This window comes from Berghia stephanieae, chromosome 5, assembly GCF_034508935.2.
Source record: "Berghia stephanieae isolate SIO BIC M18660-M18661 chromosome 5, UCSD_Bste_1.3, whole genome shotgun sequence".
Taxonomy (NCBI): domain Eukaryota; kingdom Metazoa; phylum Mollusca; class Gastropoda; order Nudibranchia; family Aeolidiidae; genus Berghia; species Berghia stephanieae.
Genome location: NC_088364.1, coordinates 34,867,005 through 34,890,395, shown reverse-complemented (window position 1 = coordinate 34,890,395; position 23,391 = coordinate 34,867,005). Strand labels below are relative to the sequence as shown.

Sequence of the window (23,391 nt, the reverse complement as noted above, 5' to 3'; positions counted from 1 at the left end):
TCTGTCACAGAATATATGTATTGAATTACAAGACTTTGACAAAGGTTTACGCATAATAGGTCTGGGATAGCGATTCGTGCTGCTTTTGTGTGAGAAGATATTATTATTGACGACGTAATCGCTGCATCACATGTAAGTTTGTCATGGATGGTCCGAGGCTGAACTGATCACGTGCTCGTTCACGTGATTTATATTACCAGTTGTCTATATTGTTTATTTAGAAAGCTTTCTTAGTTCACCATCTATTTGTTTATTTTGAATCTTTCCCGTTTCCATCACAACACCCTTTTTATAAATGGAGAGTTTGTACGTCTCTTTGCCTCTCTCTCTCTCTCTCTCTCTCTCTCTCTCTCTCTCTCTCTCTTTCTCTCTCTCTCTCTCTACCTATCTATCTATAGATCTCTATATGTATCTATCTGTCTATCTCTATATCTATCTATCTATCTAGCCATCTATCTACTATCTATCTACTATCTATCTATCTCTCACACAAACACACACACGCACACACACACAGACTCTCTCTCTCTCTCTCTCTCTCTCTCTCTCTCTCTCTCTCTCTCTCTCTCTCTCCCTCTCTTTACATATAGATAGTTCGAAAATGATCACACAGGTCTTTGTTATTAATTTTTGCCATCCGCGTTTATGAGTAATGCTCACTGAACTGTATTAACCTGACTATAAACGTTCATGGATACACACAGTTTTGTGTGTTGGTCCGTTATACTTCCGGATAGCAATGTTATGAGCTTCTTAGCCAAGCGCATACTATCTATCTATCTATCTATCTATATATATATATATATATATATATATATATATATATATATGTATTAATACCGGATAGGGAGACTTTTGGTACCCCTATTAGTTCATTTTACAGTACTTTACCAATAGGGAGACCAAAATCCGGTCCCCCTATTGATTTGACCTCTAGCACATTCACTTTTCTATTTTTAGTTTAAAGTTGTCAACCCAACCGTCAAGGATATATAATTGTAAATCATAGTATTGAAGTTATTTGTTAAACACCACAGTAAGAAGAGTTATGCCTAAATGTTCACGTTGGTCAATAAGGTGACCGCCTGAAAAAAGTACAATAGGGGTACCAGTGTTTTCATCGATATATTTCAATAGTGAGGCAATATATCTTTCCGAAATTTTCTCTAAAATTCTAGAGCATTATATGGATTTTTATAGTAATGAAAACCTAATATAAAATTGTGTGAAAGTTGATGAACTGAGGAATGAACAAGATATACGAATTATAATCTATTTTTAGAAACAGATTTATCGAATCTTGGTCCGGATTCTTATCTTGGTGACAAGAGACAAGCAAACATAGTAACTCTTTTTTTCGTGAAACGTATGTTTAGTCAATTTCGCGCATAAAGAGGCACTCGGCACTCACTCACTCCGCAAGTCAGTAGTAGGTAGGTGGTTATCAGTTATCAGCTTTAATTCTTAGTCAAACGCTTCATCAAACCCATTATTGAGTAGCATGTTGATGCCTGATGCCAGTTGAAGCCATCTCGACGTCGTGAAATGGAGCATCTTCTGTCATAGCAGTAGAATCGTCAGATGCCGCATTTAAATCCTCCATTCCAGGCGTTGCTGTTGCCATATCGATCTTCGAAATGATTTGGTCTAGACGTCAAGTTGACCCGTTCTATGTCTGAAGAGATTTTAAAGTGCAATACCTAACATTATATCTTGATCTACAAAAGAGTCTTTTTAAATGAACCGCTGTGTTTCTATATTTTTCAAGAACCAATGATTATCTGATAACCACTGACAATTGACTTGCGGAGAGAGTGGCCGACGGACGTCCTCTCTATAGCCGCAAGTATTTTTTCGTCACTTGCTGAGTTCCAAACTAGACGTCTATGGCATCGTGGGGTAAATTGATGCTGGAGGCATCATTGAAGAGACACCGAGATAATTTAAATGGTAAGTTATTGGCCATTCTTATTACATCACTGTTGATTTAAGATTTTCAATAGGGTAGACATCACAATCACACACACACCGATTGATGATTGTCACTTGTCAGTCAGTCATTTGGAAGTGGAGTCAGATAATTCGGGAACTTCTGTAGACTGTAGATTCACACTAGTGAGTAAGATCTGTCGTTTACTACTACTACTACTACTACTACTACCACTACTACTTTTAGTTTTAGCTTTATCCAACTCAACACTTCTCGTGTTTATTTTATTTTGGCAAAACTAGAATGGATTTTTGAAAAGAATATAAAATAATTTAAACTTAAACCTGTCTTTGCATCTTGCTTTATGCATACAGTATGCCATATCACAGCCATCACAAAATCATAGTTTAATGTTGAGAATATGCTATTTCTTTTGTAACTTCAGATCAGAGAGATTTGAGCTTTAAAAATCCTGAAAAATGTCTTGCTGTCAATCCAGACAACCCTTTTGATGTGATCTATGATGTTAATGGTAAGAATGTAATTTGATGAGGAAATGAATAACATTTAGGTACACATAGTTTGCTTTTTTTTTTTTTTTTTTTTTGAGTCATGATGTGTAATACTATTACAGTCCACTCCGGATAATTGCAACTCGTTTAATCGCAACTTTCGGTTAATCACAATATTTCCTAAGCAATGGAAATAATTCTATATAAAAGTCACTGGTTAATTGCAACAAACTTCGGTTTTTTAAAAAGTGGTAAATTCAAGAAATCAAACAGTATATCATGATTAAATTTCATCATGGATGAAATCGTGACAGGTTGAAGAATAGAGAGTGAGCAGGATTTAATGCTACAGTAGTGTGTCACCACTCTGTTAGAGTCGAAAGAGGGCGGGGCTCTGCAGTATGGGTTTGTGACGTCATCGGTGGCCATTAAATAGAAGAGGGGTGGGGCTGGTCATAATCTTGACAACAGGTTATAAATGACAGTTATAAAGAGAGACTGAGCGATATCCTTTGTTTTAGGATTAACAACTGTGCATTGTGACCAACGAGTTTGGTGAGAGCTTATTGTCTCTCATTAAGGCTAATCTCTTTAACTCTGACAAATGTTGAATTGTTGAGAAAAAAGATTGAAACTTCTTCCAATCTGAATAAGATATCGGCTTGCTTCATAGCTGCTTTTGGTTGACAAATCTACACGGGGCTGCCATATGGTTTTTGTTTCAATCAAATTGCTCTGTATGTGGTGGACTAAGAATATTATTTACTGGTTTGAGTTGACAATAAATGTGTAAAATGTTGAAATAGTGGACAGGAAACTGAATTTCGGTTAATCCCAACATTTTCGATGATCCCAAGGTATTGCGATTATCCTAAGTGGACTGTACCTGAATCTTGAACGAAAAACTATCATATGGATATGATTATAGACAGATTGGTTTCTGGAATTATATTTCCGTCCTCCCTTGCCAACTCTGACGTTCTTGAAATTTAAAAGAAAATAGCCAGAAGGTTTCGGACTTAATTTTCTTTTTTTTTCCAAAGGACAATAGTCATAAGGTAAATAATTTTAAAAAAATCCTTTTACAGCACAAGATGGCATGATTTTTTGTTTAAGAGTTTAGAGAAAAACTTGCACATGATAGTCTTCAGCTTTTTTTTTTGTTGTTTTTATTTTCTATATAGACTCCAACTCAGAGCCTGAAAGTGATGCAGAACAAAGTTCCATATCACATGATTCATTTGTGGTAAGTATGTACATTAAAATAAAATCATAACATTTGTATAGCGTTTATCCACAGTTGGCACCATGCTCAAAATGCTTCACATCAACATATTTTGTGGTGGACAAAACACATTTGCCACAAAAGATGAGACCTGCAGTCTGTTAGGCGCAATACAATATTTCAGGACAAGGACAACACTGTTTTACACCAGTGAGATCTCCTAGTTTTTTGTTGTTAAAAATTTTTCTTTGCAGTGGACTTCGCCAACAATAACACTATTTTAAACCTTCCTCGTTATATTTTGAAGTGATATTCATTGATGAGCCATTCACATTTGAAGTCGTTTGTTTTTTTATTTGACAAAATGTGAAAATGATGCGTTTCCAGGAAAAATTAAAATAGCTTCTGTTGGGATTATACTTTTGATCTCGCATTTTGTCCAAATTCTCTTGCATCGTAATGTTTATCAACTTTTTTTGTTAACTATATTGCAGTTGCAAGGTTAGGAAGTTCATATTGTTGCAATGACAACCGTTTATATGTCCAGAATCGTAGTGATATAAAAAATTGTTTTGTAGTTGTTGGTCCTGGTGTAGGATTTAAAGAGTTGGTTAAAAACGGTTTACTGAAACCATGGTTGGTGTATCTATATTTATCCAAGCACAGTTGAACATATTAAATACTTAGACAATATGTCTGCCTTTCTCAACTCTTTTTTATTATACTTGCATTATTAACCAGCTAATTGTTTAGTTGGATTATTAAACAATGGCTCTTCATGTTTATTGTCAACATGAATAAATTGATTGATCTGTCATCTTTTCCACAAAATATACAGGGTCCCGATTTTGTTGCTGACTCCGAGTCTGATTCCTCTACGTACTCTGTGAGGTACCCAATGCTGAGTACATCATTGTCTTTGGAACCTAGTGCTCATTCCCCAACTCAGTCAGAGCCTCATCCACAACTATCACAGACTGAACCTCGTTGCCAGTCTGGGACCCAGGTTCAACCCGAATGCTATACACTTGCAAACCAACGTGTTACGTGCAATGGTGAGTCATTTTTTTGTCATTCTTCTCCTTTGATATTTGTGGGATCAATTTTAATTTACCCATTCCTTTTAAAAGAAAACTTCCACCCCCTCCATGGTGCTGCATTTGTGTTATTGCATTTTTTTCTGTTTTGGCAGTGCTGCGTCGCAAAATACGCTACCATTTACATAACAAGCACAAATCCAAATTTGATAGGGTGGACATCTTAGAATCTGAAACCCCAATGTGTGAGTGATATCAGTGAAACCAGCCATAAAAATGTTCATGTTTATTTTATTGGGGTTTTTTTTTGTCTGTAATAGACTTAAATTGCTTGTATTGTAAGTGTTAAAATGGTTTTTTTGTTACAACCCATCTATATATTAAAACTGTTTCTTTGTATTTCTATGATGCTTAAGGCTTTTTTTTCACAGACCAGCTGGAAACTTAACGAGAATCAGAGTAGATAACATTTTTATTAATCTTGCAACCTAAACAGTATATGATGATTGGGAGCATTTAAAGAAAAGCACATTTTCTTTTTAATTTGTCGGTACTAAAATTATACTTTGATAATGCCTGCTGTGCTACAAACCCTTTTGACTTCCAGGTTCAATATTTTTCTTTATTCTAAAATTCTTGGGTTTCCTTTCAATGACAACTGAGATCATTAAAATTCAGCTCACAACATGATGTGTGTAGATTTGATGAAAACATATGTTCGAGTTGAGAAGCAGTGTTCACGAACTTGCTGATCGTTTTTACTAGCATTTATTTTCCTAACTTACCTGTATCAATTAACAAAGGCAAGACTCAAATATTTTCTATCTGAACAGTGTGTTTGTTATTGAAATATTTCCGGCATATACATGTCATATTTCATTCCCACAAAATATAAATCAGGATTAAGTTGTCTGGGCATCAGCATCGTTCAGGCAGTTGGGGGGAAGTCTTTAAGGAATTAATGAAGCCGATGCTCAACCGGTCTGGAGGACGTTTGATTGATGTCGGCTGTTTGTTCTGCCAGCCGGTGATGTTTTCTCACTCCCTCAATGACAAAGAAAGTCATTGTTATGACTATGAACTATAGTCTATTATTACTTTTGTTACTATATTAATTGTTACTTATAGCCGCTACTGTTATTATTATTATTATTATTATTATTATTATTATTATTATTATTATTATTATTATTATTATTATTATTATATTATGATATTGCCTTCATTGCATTCTATTACTATTATTGATATAATTAATTTCTGATTGTTGTAAATAATTTATGTGAATTGAATTTTGTCGATTGGCCAAGGGCCTACAATAAACTTAAATGAAATGTTAGTCTTTGGATAGGACTTGGGTCTATTCTTGATTGCTTTTCCGCCTGGGTCGAGTGAAGCATTTGGAGTAAATTTTGTTGCTCAACGTAAAAAACATGACGCTTACCATTCCGCTGATACTGATACCTCCAAGGGGTGGTTGGGGAAAAACCTAAAATTCTTTTGACATTCTGTCTGATTTTTCGCTGAAACAACAAAGGACAATCTATGTATTCAGATGAGACTTCAATGTGTTACTATTCCGATTTATGTTCATATTTTGATTATAATGAAGAGGGAACCCTGAACCCAGTGAAGTGGGTGGATTGATCTATTTATTTCTATTTCAAAACAAAAATATGGCGTCTTTTCACTGGATTTGTTATGTGGCAGAGGTCTCCACAAATCTAACATACCTCTTCCAAAGGAATAGATGGTAGAAAAGTATATAACAAGAAGGAATTATGACAGTTACTTGTCCAGGCCTTAAATATTTGGAATGCTATTCCTCTCTATCGCTGTCATGTAGCTGATGTGCATATGATCTGTCTATTGATTTATTTTCATAGTTCATAGCATGATGTGCTTTATTTTCTTCTTTTTTTCCAGAGAAATACAAAAAGCCAAGGAGACCCTGTCCATACTGTGGACAGTTGCAAACAAAACTCTCAAGGCATTTGATGAGGAAACACAAAGATGAGACAGAAGTTACAGAGGCCATGAAACAGCCTGTAAAGGAAAGGGATAGAACAATGGATTATCTCAAGAAAAAGGGCATTTTTTATTCAAACACTAGAAACAATTCAATAGTTATGCGTGAGAGAGCACAAGGGTCACATGAAGTTGTTATGTGTGCTGGCTGTAAGGGGTTTTACTCTGGACGAAGGGTTTATGAACACAAAAAGAAATGTAGTACTGAGCATGCTCTGTGTACTGGGGTTGTAAAATTTTATCCCGTGGCTCCCAATGCAAGTAAAGAAATAAAGGAGAATATTCTTGACAAATTTCGGAATGATGAAGTGGGAAATTTGTGTCGATCAGACAAAGCTATAGTATTGTTAGGAACAAAATTGTGGAGTAAAAGTTCAAAGAAGGAGAGAAAAGTTATAATGAGTGATTTACGCATCTTAGGAAATTTGATTTTAAAAACTAGGAAGAGAACGAATCAACCTTCTTTCTCTGGAGAGGACGTGGTGAAGCGTTGTAACTTTAATGAAATATCGCAAACCATTTCTGAAATGACTTTGAAAGAGGATGGGACATTGAAAGCAGGCTTGAAGCTTTCAATTGGATTTATATTGAAAAAGTTAATTAATTTCTTAAAAGGGGAATATATAATGCAAAACAAAATGGAAGAATCCGCAGAGATAGATTTGTTCAAAGCTGTCCTGGATTATAATTGGGATAGTATTTTTTTTACAGCCAGAGTTCAATGTGAAGCAAAGAGAACAAATTTGAGAAAACCCAAAGAGATGCCATTAGAGAATGATATAAAGAAGCTACGGCAATTTATTACTGAAGAGATGGTCCGTATTTGTGAGGATGATTATCAATTATTTGATTCACATATGTTTGTTAGGCTTCGCAATGTCATCGTAGCTAGGCTTACAATGTTTAATGCGAGGAGAGGCGGAGAACCCGCAAGGATGTTGTTAAAAGACTGGAATGATGCAGATTCAGGTGTATGGGTTGATCCCCAGCTTGTACAACATGTCACTGATCCTCTGGAAAAAGCGTTACTTGAGAAGTATAAGCTGGCCTATCAGTCTGGAAAGGGAAGCAAGATGTTGGTCCCTGTGTTGATACCCAATGACACAATTCAGCCTTTAAGGAAACTTGCACAGGAGCGTAAAGCTGTTGATATTTCAGACAACCCATTTCTTTTTCCAAATACAGGAATATCCAAAGATCATGTAAGTGGTTACATTGCCATCAAATATGTCACTTCCTTAGTAAAGGATTTAGAGAAACCCCAGTTGTTAATAGCTGATAAATTCAGGCACCGAGCTTCGACATTATTTGCCTTACTTGATGTCCCACAACACGAGAGAGATGTCTTCTATCGACATATGGGACACAGTGAATCAATCAATCAAAACATTTATCAGTGTCTACTTGCAATACGAGAAATAACAGAAGTTGGTCATTTTTTGGGTCAAATTGATAACTCAGCATCGGTCACTGGGGAAGGAAATTGTAACATTGAAACAAATGACTCTGTAGTGAATAGAGACTCAAATGCAAATTTTGGAACATCCATAGTAACAGCTGCAAATCAAGAAGAAATATTTGATGGTGAAGCAGGAGTGCCAAATCAGCTTACGTGTTCTTCAAAACAAACTGAACCCAAGAGGAATTCAAGCAAAAATCGGAGATACATGTCATGGTCAGATGAGGATACAGATAGAGTCAAGTCATATTTTAAAAACTTTGTCGAAGATGTTTCAGCACATGGTTCAAGGGGATCATTACCTAGAAAGTCTGAAATTATTCTGTTCTTAAAACACCACAGGGTATTTTCACAAAAAGGAATCCCTGAAGGTACACTAATCAGTTTGGTGAAGACAAAGATTTTTAATGAAAGAAATAAATATAGAAGGGAAAGAGCGTTTCAATCGGTGTAATGACAATCATGAATTTGATTTGTATTACATTCATTGTATTGTATAGTGTTATTGACATATTTTGGGGGTTTACAAAAACGTTTTATCTTTATATAGTACAATCTGTTCATCATTGCAATATCCTTTTTTATATTATATGAACATTCATTTGCTCAGCTTGAGAGACAAATGCTTTGTAGAACCATAGCTGCCAACCGTTCTGTTAAAAACGGATTTGTTCCGTATTTGACTTCCTGAGTCCGTAAGTGCTTATTTTTAGTTCAAAATCCGTATTTTGTAATTTTTGACTAATTTGTGGTAAAAAAGCCATGTGAGCCTAATGAATTATTATTATTGATCCATTATTATTACTATTACTACTACTACTATTGTTGTTATTATTATTATCATTATTATTGGTGTCCAGTGAGAGCATAATCTCCATTTGTGTAGCTCTTTAATTTGAATTATGCCTCTAACATAAATGATTTTCAACAATTAAAAAAGTTCCATTCGTTTATATGACGCCTGTATTTTACTCAAACCTTTCATAATGTATTGGAGATTTGCATAGGATATGGATGTTAGCCTCGATATACTTTGAATATTCTAAGACAGTATTGATACTTTCACTATTTGTTACAAATATTATTTTAATTAAGAATAAAATTAAATCCACCTTTTTGATTGGAAGGTATTCAATAAGAAAATCAATTGCTTATATTGATTAAAGATGACAATGATTATTTCCCTTTATTAATTTATGAAATATATAAATTTAATCCTTTAAAAACATCTTCATCTGATTTTAATTTTTTTTTTTCAAGCAAGCTTTTGTAACGGTTTAGGTTCAAGAAAAATAAGTATACTCCATTTTTAGGTGTGTTTATCTTGTCAAAGTAAAGAAGTAGGAATTCTCTAATATTTAGAGGTGCATTTTACTATAACTACTATTATAGTATACTACTTAAAGACCATTATGTTGCATGAAAGAAAACATATATGCAATCGTCTACTTTTTATCTGAACTCACCTAATTTTTACCCCAAAACGCCCTCTCAAGTGATGTACCAGGTTGGTAGTTATGCATTTCTAACCATCTTAAGTTATTTCATTTATTTTACAATCGTGCTTCTTGTGTATTGGTCCTTATCAAAGTTGAGGCAGTTGAATTCTTTCTTTATATTGTCCGTTCTGAATTTTGATCTCATTGTGGAAAGCTCCCATAGCGGGCAGGGAGGTACACACTGTGTCTTCTATCCCCTTATATCTGTTTTCCAACATGCTTTCAGTCTTTGTCTTGGAATGAGATTACTTGTTTTTTTCCTGGCCCTCGCCGGAGTCCTAGCTGGGAGGGAAGCAGTCAAATGCATATTTATTGTTTTGGGAGATGATATTTTTTTCCTTGTAAATCATCTCTCTGTTATGTATTATTACTATATTTGTTATTTTTTAATGTATAATGTAAGCATTTGAGTGTGTTCCTCTTTGTTGGATTTTGTTCTTGTGTCCGGATAAGACTTATAGGTGATCTCAAACTTAGTACATTGGTGATACGCTCTTGGAATCTACATCTGATCCCTATTTGTTCCCAGTTCCCCTATGTCTTACTTTCTCTTGGATGCTTCAACTGTAATTCTAGAACTTTTTACTATCCAATTTTCTTCCTTTTTACTGGCGCTGATATAACCTAAATGTGTTGCAAGCGCCGTAAAACCCTTAAAAACAAAACAACAATCATTGTGGAAAGTGTCATTTTAACGATTCAAATGTGCTGGTACTAAACCCGATAATTGAGCAACATTTGGACTAGCCTCTGTCATCTCAAACTTGTTAGTGTTAGTAATAGTAATTAAAAAGGCTGACTTTTATATGTTGCGATTCGATGAAGGGGGGGGGGGGGGGGGGGGCTTCGGCACACATCGCCCCTCATCCCGGGCAAAATGAGCGTTCCTTATTTTATTTTTGAAAAGTTGGCAGCTATGTAGAACTATCTGAAAGAATCAGATATGGCAGAATAAAAAGTCTTTCTACTAACCCTAACTTAATTGGCCAATGTAGCTTTATGTTCAGCATTTTCTAGATACCTAATGTAAAATTTCACTATTCTTTTTATGATAGTTTTAAGAGTTGCAATCTTTAGAGGTGACTGTCAAGAAATGACACCTCTGTGCATTTAATTTCATTCTTTCTTTATCCCCTCATCCTTAATCAGAATAATAATAATTAATAATGAAAAAAAATGCAGCAACGACAGCTTAGAACGGCATAAAGTGCTTAAGAATTATTTTTTTTGCATTAAACTTTATTCAAACGATTTTCAACACTTTTGCTTCACAGTTTATGCTTTTTAACAAATGCAATTAAGCAACTTACCAGCAACAACATATTGGTTTGTTATCATTTGAGGGTTTTATCAGTAAAACTGTTTCTATCCTTTTATGTTGCACTGTACACATAGCAAACTTCATGCTTTTATTTGGTGACCAAAGACTTATGTGATACAGTGGATGAATGTTTGTGATGGCTTTTGGAACTGAAATAAACCTGCAATATGATTTGTAGACTTCTATCGTTATGTATCATTTTTCGGTCAAATGTAAATGTAATTTTACACGAGCTTGATGTATCATAAAACCCACAATGAGCTCAACGTGCAGCTGGTAGTAGATTTATATGGACACGAACAACGTTGTTACAATTCAGTAACGTACTCCAATTAACACAAGTGAGACTGTAAATGAGACTTTTACAATGACTCTGCATCGCCACAAATATGGATTCGAACCCTGGCAACTCGGGCATCAGACGAACTGTCTACCACGAAACCAAAGCAAGCATTGTGCAAGTTAAAGTGAATGAGATGTTGATTGAAGCCGTTCATTGTGTCCATCAGATCTGCTGTCCTATCCATCCAACTCCATTCACTCACTGGGTGGGGTTCCCGACTTCCCATAATGGGCAGGGACGTACTCGTTGCGTCTTCTATCCCCTATGTCTGTTTTCCAACTTGTTTTCTGTCTTTGTCTCGGGATGGGATGGGATTACTTGGTTTTGTCCAGGACCTGGCTGGGAGGGAAACAGTCAAATGTATAGTTCGAGTTTTGGGAGATTATATTTTTCCCTTGTAAATCATCTGTCTGTTATGCTCTTTATTGTTTTGTTTACATATTATTTATGCTTTGTAAACATTTGAGTGTATCCCTCTTTGTTGGGACCTGTGCTTGTGTCTGAATGAGACGTTATGGTGATCTCAAACTAAGTACTTTGATAGTGGGCTCTTGGAATCTACTGTTTCCTATTTGAAACAAATCCCCTTTGCCTTACTTTTTCTTGGGTGCTCTAATTGTAGTTCCAGAACTTTTTACTATCCCATTTTCTTCCTTTTTACTGGCGCTGATATGACCTTAATGTGTTGCAAGCGCCGTAAAACCCTTACAAACAAAACAAAACAAACCAAGTCCATTCAGTGGTATACAACAACAACAAATAAACTCCTCTGCCTGGTCCCTTCTATCTCTGATCTTAACCTGGGTCGTCAGGTTTCTAAAGGGGTCGGGGACTGCAAAAACAATGGCGCACGGAGCAACTGGGAATATTTTTTGCCGTGTTTGAGTCCCAGGTTATTTCCCTGAGCGCCCCTTCTGAGGGATGGACCTTCCCAGGAGTTAGTAAATGCGTTGCTCGGCCACTTCACTCTACGCACACTGGGATAAGCTTCGACACTATGGCCATGAAGCTCTTAATCTTAAGGACTTACTTTATTTTAGACAATTTGGTGGTAGCTCACTTGAAAATGCACTCTTAGGTATACACATATATAAACATATACTGGGCTCCCTAAAGGGTTTTTTAATGTGGTTCTCCTAAAAACATGTTTTTACCAAATGTCTCCTTAAAGCTACAGAAACACTTAGTAAAACATTAGGGGGACCGAGTAATTTTCTATATACCATTGTGATCATCAAGCATCAGAATTGTGTTCATAAATCATTGTAGGGAATCAAACTATACTCATTTGAACAAAGATTGAACAGTTTAATCAATTTGAACAAGACATATGCTTGGTCCTCCAATTGGTGCATTTCACAGTGGTCACCTTAATAGTGGATTGATACTTATATATATATATATATATATATATATATATATATAAGTGCATACTATCTATCTATCTATATATATATATATATATATATATATATATATATATATTATATATATATATATATATAGTATGCGCTTGGCTAAGAAGCCATGTATCAATGAACGTTTATAGTCAGGTGAATACAGTTCAGTGAGCATTACTCATAAACGCGGATGGCAAAAAACAATAACAAAGACCTGAGTGACGTCATCTTCGAACTATCTATATATAGATGTTTGTGTATGTGTGTATGGGTGTGTGTGTGTGTGTCTGCGCGGGCGTCTCTCTTCTAATTTATCTTTTCATCACTCTATTAATTTGTTGACCACTCTATCCATTCCCATCTATAATTTGATTTGCTGATCAATCTTTCCATCCATCAACTATATTTTCCCTCCGCATCATTATATCTAAAGAATTTAACTGTTTGATCATTCAAACCAAAATTCCAATGACAATGTGAAGAATCACAACCAAGTTATTTTGCGACTTTGTGGTTCAGTCATGGTGTGACATTCGGCTTACGACATGTCGGACGAAAGAACCAATCTCACTGTGAACGACGTCAAATAATATAGTCCTTGGAATTGCTCTCTGCCTTTATTTTCTCACCTTACTCAGGTGCCTTAATGGCACTGTCCCTGTCAGTGAAAAACTATAATAGCGCCTTACACGCTGCTATTCTCGTCCTATAGTTTAGTATTGTTGTTGGTTTGGAACTCCCTGTAGAGCGCTTCGGGTACATTAACTGATATTCAGCTAAAACAAATCCCTTGTTTCGTTTTTAAAACTTGAACAATGAAAGTATTTTGTGTGTGTTTGATTTTATTGCTGTCAGCGTTGCCAGGTGCCTTTGCAAAATTTCCGCCAACTTTATGCCAGAAATCCGCCAACATCCGCCAACTTTCTCCTACTTCACCTGCGACATTTGGCCAAAATCCGTCAAAAAATCCGCCATTTGACTTAAAACACTCATAATAGTCTTCAACAGTCATAACGTCACTTCCTTCCTAATGACGCATGGTAACTTAGTAACACTGGCTCTAAACTATCGGAACAATGGCGGACGCCGTATGAAGTATTTCTCCGGCGAGCTTAAACGCGTATCCAGAGGAAAAAAAACCATCAATTTGATCATGTTTTGACTTTTACACATTCTGATCACAAGGCATATGAAAAGGGAATGAAAAGTTCAAGCCAGCATGAAGAATAAAAAGTAATGATTTTCTTTGTTTAGAACCAAGATGGCCGCCGTTGCTGGGCGCGTGACATCAGACTACTGAATCCAATTAACAATAGTGTTTTGTCTCAAAATGAAAATTATGTTACTAAACGCTACTCAACTATTTACAACCGTTTCCTTTTTAAAGATGAAAATTCGGAGTTTCAATTTTGTTTCAGCGGGAGTTAGACTGCCGGATATTGTTTTCACCTTCGGTTAATTTAAATTAGATTGTGTAATATAGATCTAGGCCAACAGTCCACTCCCAATAGGGGCTCTTAAAAGTCACTTTACGGGGGTGAGGGGGGGGGGGGAGAAGAAATAATTAGACTTGGTCGCCATACATTTACTTTTCTAAAGGATATACAAATCATCAAAAATCCGCCATCCGCCAGGCCATTTTTTCCCAGCCAGGCTGATAAAAATCCGCCAATTTGACGGAAAATCCGCCATCATGGCAACACTGATTGTTGTCATCACACAAATCTACAACTAATGCTATCTTGTCAGATAATATCCCCCACACAAGATAGTTAACATGGAATACGTAACGTAATCGGTAACCAAAATTGTTTCTTCCATATCCTTATCTATTCCAGTCACGTGATTGGTGACTAAGTCAATGCATACAAGCTATTTAGATGTATACCTGAAACAATGCGTTCGTTAGATCGCTTTTGGATCGGAAGGCCCTGAGTTCGAACCTCGCTCGGCACATAGTTGAGTCGTTGGAAAAGGCGCTTTATTCACATTCTCTCACTGTACTCAGGTGTAAAATGAGAACCTGGCCGTTAACAGTGTTGTCTCAGTCGGAAAAAATGTAATATCGCCTCACAAACGTCATGACTCGTTCTCCATGTTACATGTTGCTGTTGGTCAAGGAATCTTTGTAAAGCGCTTTTAGTATGTTTAGTGAATATTGCGCTATATAAGAGCTCAATATTTTTTATTTTTAGACGCGAATGAAAGCGAACCTTGTTCGAAACCGCCGGAGTCAGGAGGTCTTCTGAAATCCTCATTATCTCCCATTATTTTAAAAGGTGGAATATAAGTTCGGTCTGCTTTAAGTACTTTCCAATTTACAAGGACTATGCTGAAATGCTAAGAAGACAGTATTTCAAACCTACAACCAAGAAAGGCCAATTAGCATACAGGCAAAGAATGGAGAATGGCTGAAGGAAGTTGACAACTTCAAGTACCTAGGAGGTTGGACCCAAAGCAGTTCCTCTGATATTTCTGTCAGAAAAGCATTGGCTTGGAGTAACTGTCACAAACTCAGGAAAATCTGGAGTTCAAACCTACAGAGGGAAATAAAGAAGAGACTGTTCCTGGCAACAGTAGAGTCAGTGCTTCTATATGGAGCAGCGACATGGACTCTTACAAAAGCCCTGGAGAAGCAACTGGACGGCTGCTACACCCGTATGCTGCGGATGGCCCTCAATGTAAGCTGAAAAGAGCACATAACAAATGAAGAGCTCTATAATGACCTCCCCCCAGTGACCTCGAAGATCCAAAAAAAGAAGACTGAGACTTGCGGGGCACTGCTGGAGACACAAGGAGGAGATTGCAAGCAGTCTTGTTCTATGGGAACCACCTGAGAGAACCAGAAGCAGAGGCAGGCAGAATAAAACCTACATTGGCTGTCTGCTAGATGACACAGGAATGGACAACACCCGGGAGCTGCGTACGCTTATGGAGGACAGGACAGAATGGCGAAGACTTGTGGCTCATGTTGGGCGCCCCAAGGGGCGGCCTAAGTAAGTAAGTAAGTAAGTAAGCAATTTACAAAGATCTTTTTTAAACGGATAGACAGCAATTTATAGTGACCGTTCATAGCGACATAAAAATCCGTTTCCATGAATGTAATAGCTCTAAAGTATTACAAAACAATGTCTAGATAGACAATTAGAGCTTCTAAACAATCACATATTTAAAATTATGGCCAGGAAACTCGTTCTTCAATTATCGATCGATCAAAATGACTCTCATCTTGTCAAAAACTCTTAAACCTGGGACTTTGCTCTCTCTCTCTCTCTCTCTCTCTCTCTCTCTCTCTCTTTCTCTCTCTCTCTCTCTCTCTTTCTCTCTCTCTCTTTCTCTCTCTCTCTATCTATCTATGTATCCATCGATTTATCTATCTATCTATCTGTGTGTGTGTGTGTGTGTGTGTGTGTGTGTGTGTGTGTAAATAGTAAGATCTGATGACAAATTAGAATAAAAATTGAACCCGCAAGTGTAATATTAAACCAGCAAACATCTCATACAAAGAAATAAGAAAAAATCTTTTGTTGAAATTGTTGAAATATTCATAATAAGAATACCCAGGTTGTCTGGAAGGAAATGTAATATACTATCATAATACAAAACTCATTTCTTGTTCTTTTTGTCTATAATCGTTTTGTTCATGTACTGATACCGCTCTTTCTAAAGAAACAAATGTTTTCATCTGATACAGAGTGGCTCCATTAAGGTTTTTTCCGATGAAGGGTTGAATAAGACCAAATAGTGCAGTTTTAATTGATTATACAATATGGAACTATGAATGTTATGGTAAACATCTTAATGACCAAATGTGTGGGTTCCACGGGTTTGTTTTGAGTAAATGAATACTTGAGGCTGTTATGTCCTGTCCAAAGACTTTGAATATCGGAGACCGCTAGACCTCATGGCGAGTTAAGTAATGGCAACAGATATAAAGTGCAGGATGTCCATTATAGGTCATTGTTGCTTTTATGCTGTAGAATACAATATGCATATAAAAGCGGTCATTTCAAGAGAGGAAAGAAGAACACAACTTTTAGGCAACAGTCCTGACAAAAAGAGAAATTTAAAATTATTCACGGGTGTGCTCGAACAAAGAGCTGAATACAATTGACGTCCACGTGAATTCTTAAATTACTACCAACAGAGCTCAACAGATTTGCTCAGAGATAATGGCAGTTGACTTCTTACTACTGTTTGACAGCCATATTTCCCTTTAACAACATGTTATCCAAAATGTGTTAAGTTTCAGATTATTGTGTCAAGATGTTTGAAGTTAAACTTTTCTGGCAAAATTTGAAAAAAAGTACTTTGCTGAGTACGAGAGTATAACAAAACGAGTGAAATACAAAAAATGTTCCCAAAAATTTGTCCTCGTCGCTTAATCTCAAGAAATCAAACCGTTCCTTCTTTTGCATTTGAATAAATGTCCTATTCCGCTCTAATGATCTCGTTCATCAGATACATCCAATATCTTTCTACGTATACGTTAGTTAAGTAACCAACATCCGCTTAATCCCATCTTTCCCTTAAGGTATACATTATTATAATATGGGTTTGCTTGCACTTGTGTTGCATTTTAGTTGACAAGAAATTCAAAGGGATGTAACCTAAGAATTTTATATTAATATTGGGCGACTCGCTAAGATGTTGCCAGTTCTGGCTGAGAAAAAAAGGACAAATACATAGCTGTAATTTATTCAATAAATTATATCACATAAAATAGCGGAAAATATTTCACTGCACAATAATAATAATAATAATAATAATAATAATAATAATAATAATAATAATAATAATAATAATAATAATAATAATAATAATAATAATAATAATAATAATAATAATAATAATACAGCTCATGTTAAAATGTTGAGCATAAAGTCATCCCAACTATCGGTTAATCAGTACTGTTGTGATAGTAGCACGTCTTCTCTGTAATAACTGCTGAGTTTCGACACATAGAGGGTACAGAATACATTTTAATAATAATAAATATCATTTCTTTAGTGCATAATCATGACGATGTTGCATTGGCATGATTACATTAAATCATACATTTGTAACAATAATCTAATAACACACATACTGTCAAATGCCACGTACAAATAAAACAAAGTAGGATAATACAATAAAAGGCTAGATATATGCAAGATATTTCTCGTTAAATAAATTATGTTTCAATCTAGATTTTAAAATGGTGATGTGTGGTGCATCTTTTACAGTTTTGGGGAGAGAATTCCAAGAATTCCTTGTAAAGTCGTAAGCTTGACACAGACCCAAGAAAATGATGTCACAAGACAAGTCTTAGTGTCAGGCTATAAGTAAACGAAGACTATGGTATGACATAATGCAAAACAAAGCAGAAAGAAAACGTAATCTAAAGAGAAGAAAATTCCTCATAGATCGTAACCTTTGTTGTCGCCCGACACCCCCTTTATTAAAGGCTCCATACACGCCCGGATATGATCCTGGTCCAGACCCCGATCAGGCAAACCGGGGTGAAAACGCAATGTGTGTGGCCAAATACCTGGCCGATAAACCTAGGTACGGTCCATCGCTCGCAAAGCCCGCTTTGCTTAATATTTTTCGAGGCGATCGGCGATCGGGGGCGTGGCAGTATGAAAAATTGGACAATTTTTTTCGGATTTTCGTTGTTTTGACGTCAGATTCGTGATCAGCGTCGAATTTACAATAGGTTTGATAGCAAGGACTATGTATTTACTCCAAAAATTGATGAAATTAAAAATAAAATTTAATTAATATTGAGGTTATGTGGCCGACAGAACAGTGCTCCTCCCTGTTTTGTGGTATGACTCTCGCTTCCAGATCGGAAGGTTCAGGTTTCGAGACCCGCTCTGCGTTGCGCAGAGTTGAGTCCTTGGAAAATGCTCTTTACTCACATTTTCTCACCGTACTCAGGTGTAAAATGAGTACATGGCCGTTCGTTGAATTTGTTAGGAAAAAATGTCACATCGCCTGACAGGCGTCATGTCTCGTCTTTCAAGTTTAATATTGCTGTTGCCTTGGGACCCCTTGTAAAGCGCTTTGAGCACGTGGATATTGCGCCAAATAAATGCTGTGTTATTATTTTTTTTAAATAATATTTTTATAAATGTTGCGCCAGGAAGAGGTAGATGGCAAAAGTTTCGTTCTTGATCATCGTAAAATTTATAAAGGATTTCATACAAAATAAAAAATAGTTTTCATAATTTTCAATGTAATGATATAATAATATGCCAGTTCTTTTTTTTTTTCCTCCTCACCCGTTGACGCGACATGACGGCCGACCTTGACACAGACATTTGGGATTGGCAGATGCCAAAAAGCCTTGACTACGTGATGACAGGGGTGGGCATTGTAACCCTGAATTATACTCTACAAACAACGCCCCCCCCCCCCCCCCAAAAAAAAAAAGAGCTGTGTGCGTGTGTGTGGTGGCGGTGGTGGTTGGGGGGGGGGGGGTGCGAATGCGAGGAGTCCCGAGGAGTACCCGTTTCACCTGCCACGGGAACACTGTCATTTGTTTATAAATAATAATAATAATAATAATAATATAATAATAATAATAATAATAATAATAATAATAATAATAATAAAATAATAATAATAATAATAATAATAATAATAATAATAATAATAATAATAATAATAAAAATAATAATAATAATAATAATAATAATAATAATAATAATAATAATAATAATAATAATAATGACGATATATAACAAATCTTTATTGTCCACAAAATTGAAAAATTTCCGTGGTCTACGTTGCTTTTAAACTTAAATCGGATTGCAAATGTATGGATATTATGCGTATTGGAAAAATACTCACGACATCTCCATCGGGGTATAACATATTAACACACAAAACTGCAAACGCGAACGTTCATTGTATGATTGATATAACTTAGTGATAAGTTAATTATAAAATGCTGTCTAAAAGCAATAACAACGGGTTGACTAACGTCCAATTCATTCCTTCTATTGATGCTCTGTGTTAAATTAAAATACTCACAAAGTCCGCCAGCCAGAAATATCACTCCAGCCCAAAGATCTACATGTAATCTTGAACGTAATAGTCTGATATATTTTAATGAGAACTAATCATAAAAATGGGTGTCTAAAAACAATAACAATGAGATGAGTGACGTCAATTTGGTTCCTTCTATAAATATCCAAGAACTTTACTCACTCCATCCGCTCTTTTCTCCTTCAATACATATGAATCTATTCTCTCATCACTTTTTTGTGCGGCTATGCATGTGATCTTGTGAAATGACACTCGCCTTTGGATCGGACGGTACTGGATTCGAGTCCCGCTCTGAGTGGCGCATAATTGAGTCCTTGGAAAAGGCTCTTTACTCGCATTCTCTCACCTTGTTCACTGTTAAAATGAGTACCTCGCTGTTTACAGCGTCGTCTCTGTCGGGAAACAATTGCAATATCGCTTAACGGTCATGTCTCGTCTAACATGTTTTTATGTTGGCCAAAGACCCTTATAAAGTGATTTGAGCACCTTTATTGAATATAGCGGTATATATAGCGCAAGTAAATTTTTCTCTCTATCTCTTTCTCTCTCTCTCTCTCTCTCTCTCTCTCTCTCTCTCTCTCTCTCTCTCTCTCTCTCTCTCTCTCTTATAGCTATTGCTACATATGATGGGAATATCTTGGACGGTTATTGATGCTATGAGTTTAGGTAAAATGCTCACAACATCCACCAGTCGGAAATAACGTACCGTCACACAAAACTACAAGTAACCTTGAACGTTAAAAGTCTGATTGATATAATTTAGTGAGAACTAATTACCAGAATGACTGCCTTAATACAATAACAAAGAGTGGAATGATGTCAATTTCGTTCCTTCAACAGTCTAATTGATATAATTTAGTGAGAAGTAATCACTATTGTGCGCAAGACGAAAGATAGAATAACAGACAGTAACTGGGATCGTAGCCTCACTATTAATTAAAATTTATTTCTAATTTCACCAATTTTTGGAGTAAACACACAGTTCTTAGTATCAAACCTATTGTAAATTTGACGCTGATCACGAATCCGACGTGAAAACAGCGAAAATCCGAAAAAAAAATTGTCCACTTTTTTATACTGCCGATCGCCTAAAAAAATATCTCCCCGTATGTGGGTAAAAATCATCTGCGATAAACGCAGGGATCGGGTCACAGCGATAGGTCATCCGTCCCGCTACCAGCGGATGTCGGCGTCTATGGAGGGCTTTATTAAGATTGCGTGACAATACACGGCGAAGACCACCAAAATAAAATAAATTGCCATGTGATTATTATGCACAACAAACATCTGACTTTTCATCCTTTTTTTTCATCCAGATGCTAAAGAAATGAACGTAATGTAATAATTCATAGAATCATCAACATTAGGTTTCTAGTCCTTTAAAATTACATCCATACTCCGTAATAAGACATATGAACTTACCCAACGTTTTATATCTTTGTCTATAAATTCGATTTTCAATATGCAAATTACCCGAAATAATATCGTTTTTGGACGATGGGTTGATTTTAAACATGGTCAAGAACCAAATTTGTTTCAATCATATTCAATGAAAACAAAACCATTGCCTTGACATAACATTTTTAAAATAAAAATGTCAAGTTTTTTTCGACATAATCTCATTCCACTAAAGAGCAAATATGAAGGACATTTAATAAACGACATACTTTGTATGAAGTAGAAATTTGTATCTTTTTGTGTAGAGTAAATATGATTAAACCGTGAAAATGTGCAAGTTATCTAATTATTTGTTGTCTGTTTTGTTTTTGTTTTTTTTTTGTTTTTTGCCTCAGTTATCTAAATATAAATAAACAATTGATAAATAATATATCAATATATAAATAAATCAATACGTTCATCTTAAAAATAACAAAAATATATTTACCAGAAAAGTTACTAACACTTTTAATTCACGTTCTATTTCAGGCATATGTGAAGCAAAATTACTTCATTCTTTATTTCCATAAAAACATAACTTACTATTTATATCGTTACTCATTGACTTTATCTCGGCTAGCTTTTGTAATATTACTCAAAAGTGTAATACAAACCCATTTTTCCGTATTGTTAGGTATATCGATGAGGTCAGGTCTTAGCCGCCATATAAAAATATTGCTTTGGGTCAGGTCATTGGGTGATTGTCCACCCACATCGCTGGACGCTCCTACCCCTTACCTCCATCACAAGTGATGTAAGAATATAGAAGGTAGGTGAGAGGAAACGCCTTCGGACGATGCCAATATAGTTATTTTCAAGGCAGTACGGAAACACTACGTTAAACATAGGATTTTCGAAATCTGTCTTTATGTCTGTCTGTCTGTCTTTTTGTGCGGCTATGTGGTCTAGTGGTATGACACTCTCTTTCGGATCGGAAGGTACTGGGTTCGAGCCTCGCTCGACGCATAGTTGAGTCCTTGGAGAAGGCTCTTTACTCACATTCTCTCACCATACTCGGGTGTAAAATGAGTAATGAATGTTAACAGCGTTGTCTCTGTCTGAAAAAATTGTAATATCGCCTAACAGGCGTCATGTACCGTCCTACATGTTAAATGTTGCTGTTGGCCAGGGACCACTTGTAAAGCGCTTTGAGCACGTTTAGTGGATATTGAGCTATATAATAGCTCAATTACTATAAGCTCAATATTAATTGGTATCGCTTGAATGTGAATGATAAAATATGGGGAAATTTTCAACTACCATGTACGTAAGACATGGAGGGCCACAAACTCAGGGCCAATTATGACCAATCATCTCAAAACTTCCAAGGAAGTATCAGGTTTGAGAGCTTTTGACAATAAGATGGCCTTTCGCTATTTGAAGAAGGAGTTTCCTGGTCAAAACTTTTAAAATATTATTTCTTCAAAATATGGCTTTGAAGAATACGACGTCAATTTATACTTCCATCTGGTCGACAAGAGACAATTAAATTTATCCGTCTTGGAAACAAATGAATATTGTTGATTTTGTTGTGATCAACTCACGAAATTTTATGGGCTGAAATTGAGAGTATATTGAGTGAATGCCTTTGGAACCTGCTTCAATCCCTTGATCAGTGACTAGAGTAATAATTATGTTATCTAGTAGTATGACACTCGCCTTCGGATCGGAAGATCCGGAGTTCAAGCCCCACTCCGAGCCACGCATCGTTGAATTCTCGGAAAAAGCTCTTTTCTCACATACTCTCGCTGTAAAATAAGTACCTGGCCGTTAACAGCCTCGTCTCTGTCAGCAAAAATAAAATTGTATTATCGCCTAACGGGCGTCATGTCTTATCCTACATGTTAAGTGCTGCTGTTGGTTATAGACCCCCTATAAAGCGCTTTGTGTACGTTTAGTGGATATTACGCTACATAAATGCGTAGTTGTTTTTGTTTTGTTTTTTTTACAAGAACCCATACATAGCATGTACCTAGGGATTAGTGCCTCAAGCTTGTGGCTTATCGTTTTCTCAGAGTTTTTTTAACTTATGAGCTTTGCTCATTCGTTGACATCATCAAGCTCCCAGAAATGCAGTTTTTTATAGTGTTCATTGTGTGAGATACAACTCTGGTAAAATGGTGGTAAACGCATTCCCTGTATGATGAAACATATAGAGAGGACAT

The 23,391-nt window shown here is 36.0% G+C and overlaps 1 protein-coding gene across 1 annotated transcript; it reads left to right on the top strand.

The window, feature by feature from the left end:
• The first annotated feature begins 1,422 nt into the window (after positions 1-1,422).
• On the top strand, positions 1,423-21,979 carry LOC144973929 (uncharacterized). The gene is made up of 5 exons (XM_078916818.1): positions 1,423-1,950; positions 2,376-2,462; positions 3,627-3,688; positions 4,506-4,722; positions 21,861-21,979. The coding sequence occupies exons 1-5, from the start codon at positions 1,887-1,889 to the stop codon at positions 21,977-21,979; spliced, it is 549 nt and encodes a 182-aa protein (XP_078772944.1). The 5' UTR covers positions 1,423-1,886.
• The last annotated feature ends 1,412 nt before the right edge of the window (positions 21,980-23,391 follow it).

Bases quoted from the DNA above. Each gene is read 5' to 3' on its own strand.
- LOC144973929 (XM_078916818.1), top strand. From the start codon at position 1,887: ATGGCATCGTGGGGTAAATTGATGCTGGAGGCATCATTGAAGAGACAC. The intron at 2,463-3,626 runs GTAAGAATGTAA...TTTTCTATATAG, and splicing joins TGTGATCTATGATGTTAATG to ACTCCAACTCAGAGCCTGAA. The intron at 3,689-4,505 runs GTAAGTATGTAC...CAAAATATACAG, and splicing joins TATCACATGATTCATTTGTG to GGTCCCGATTTTGTTGCTGA.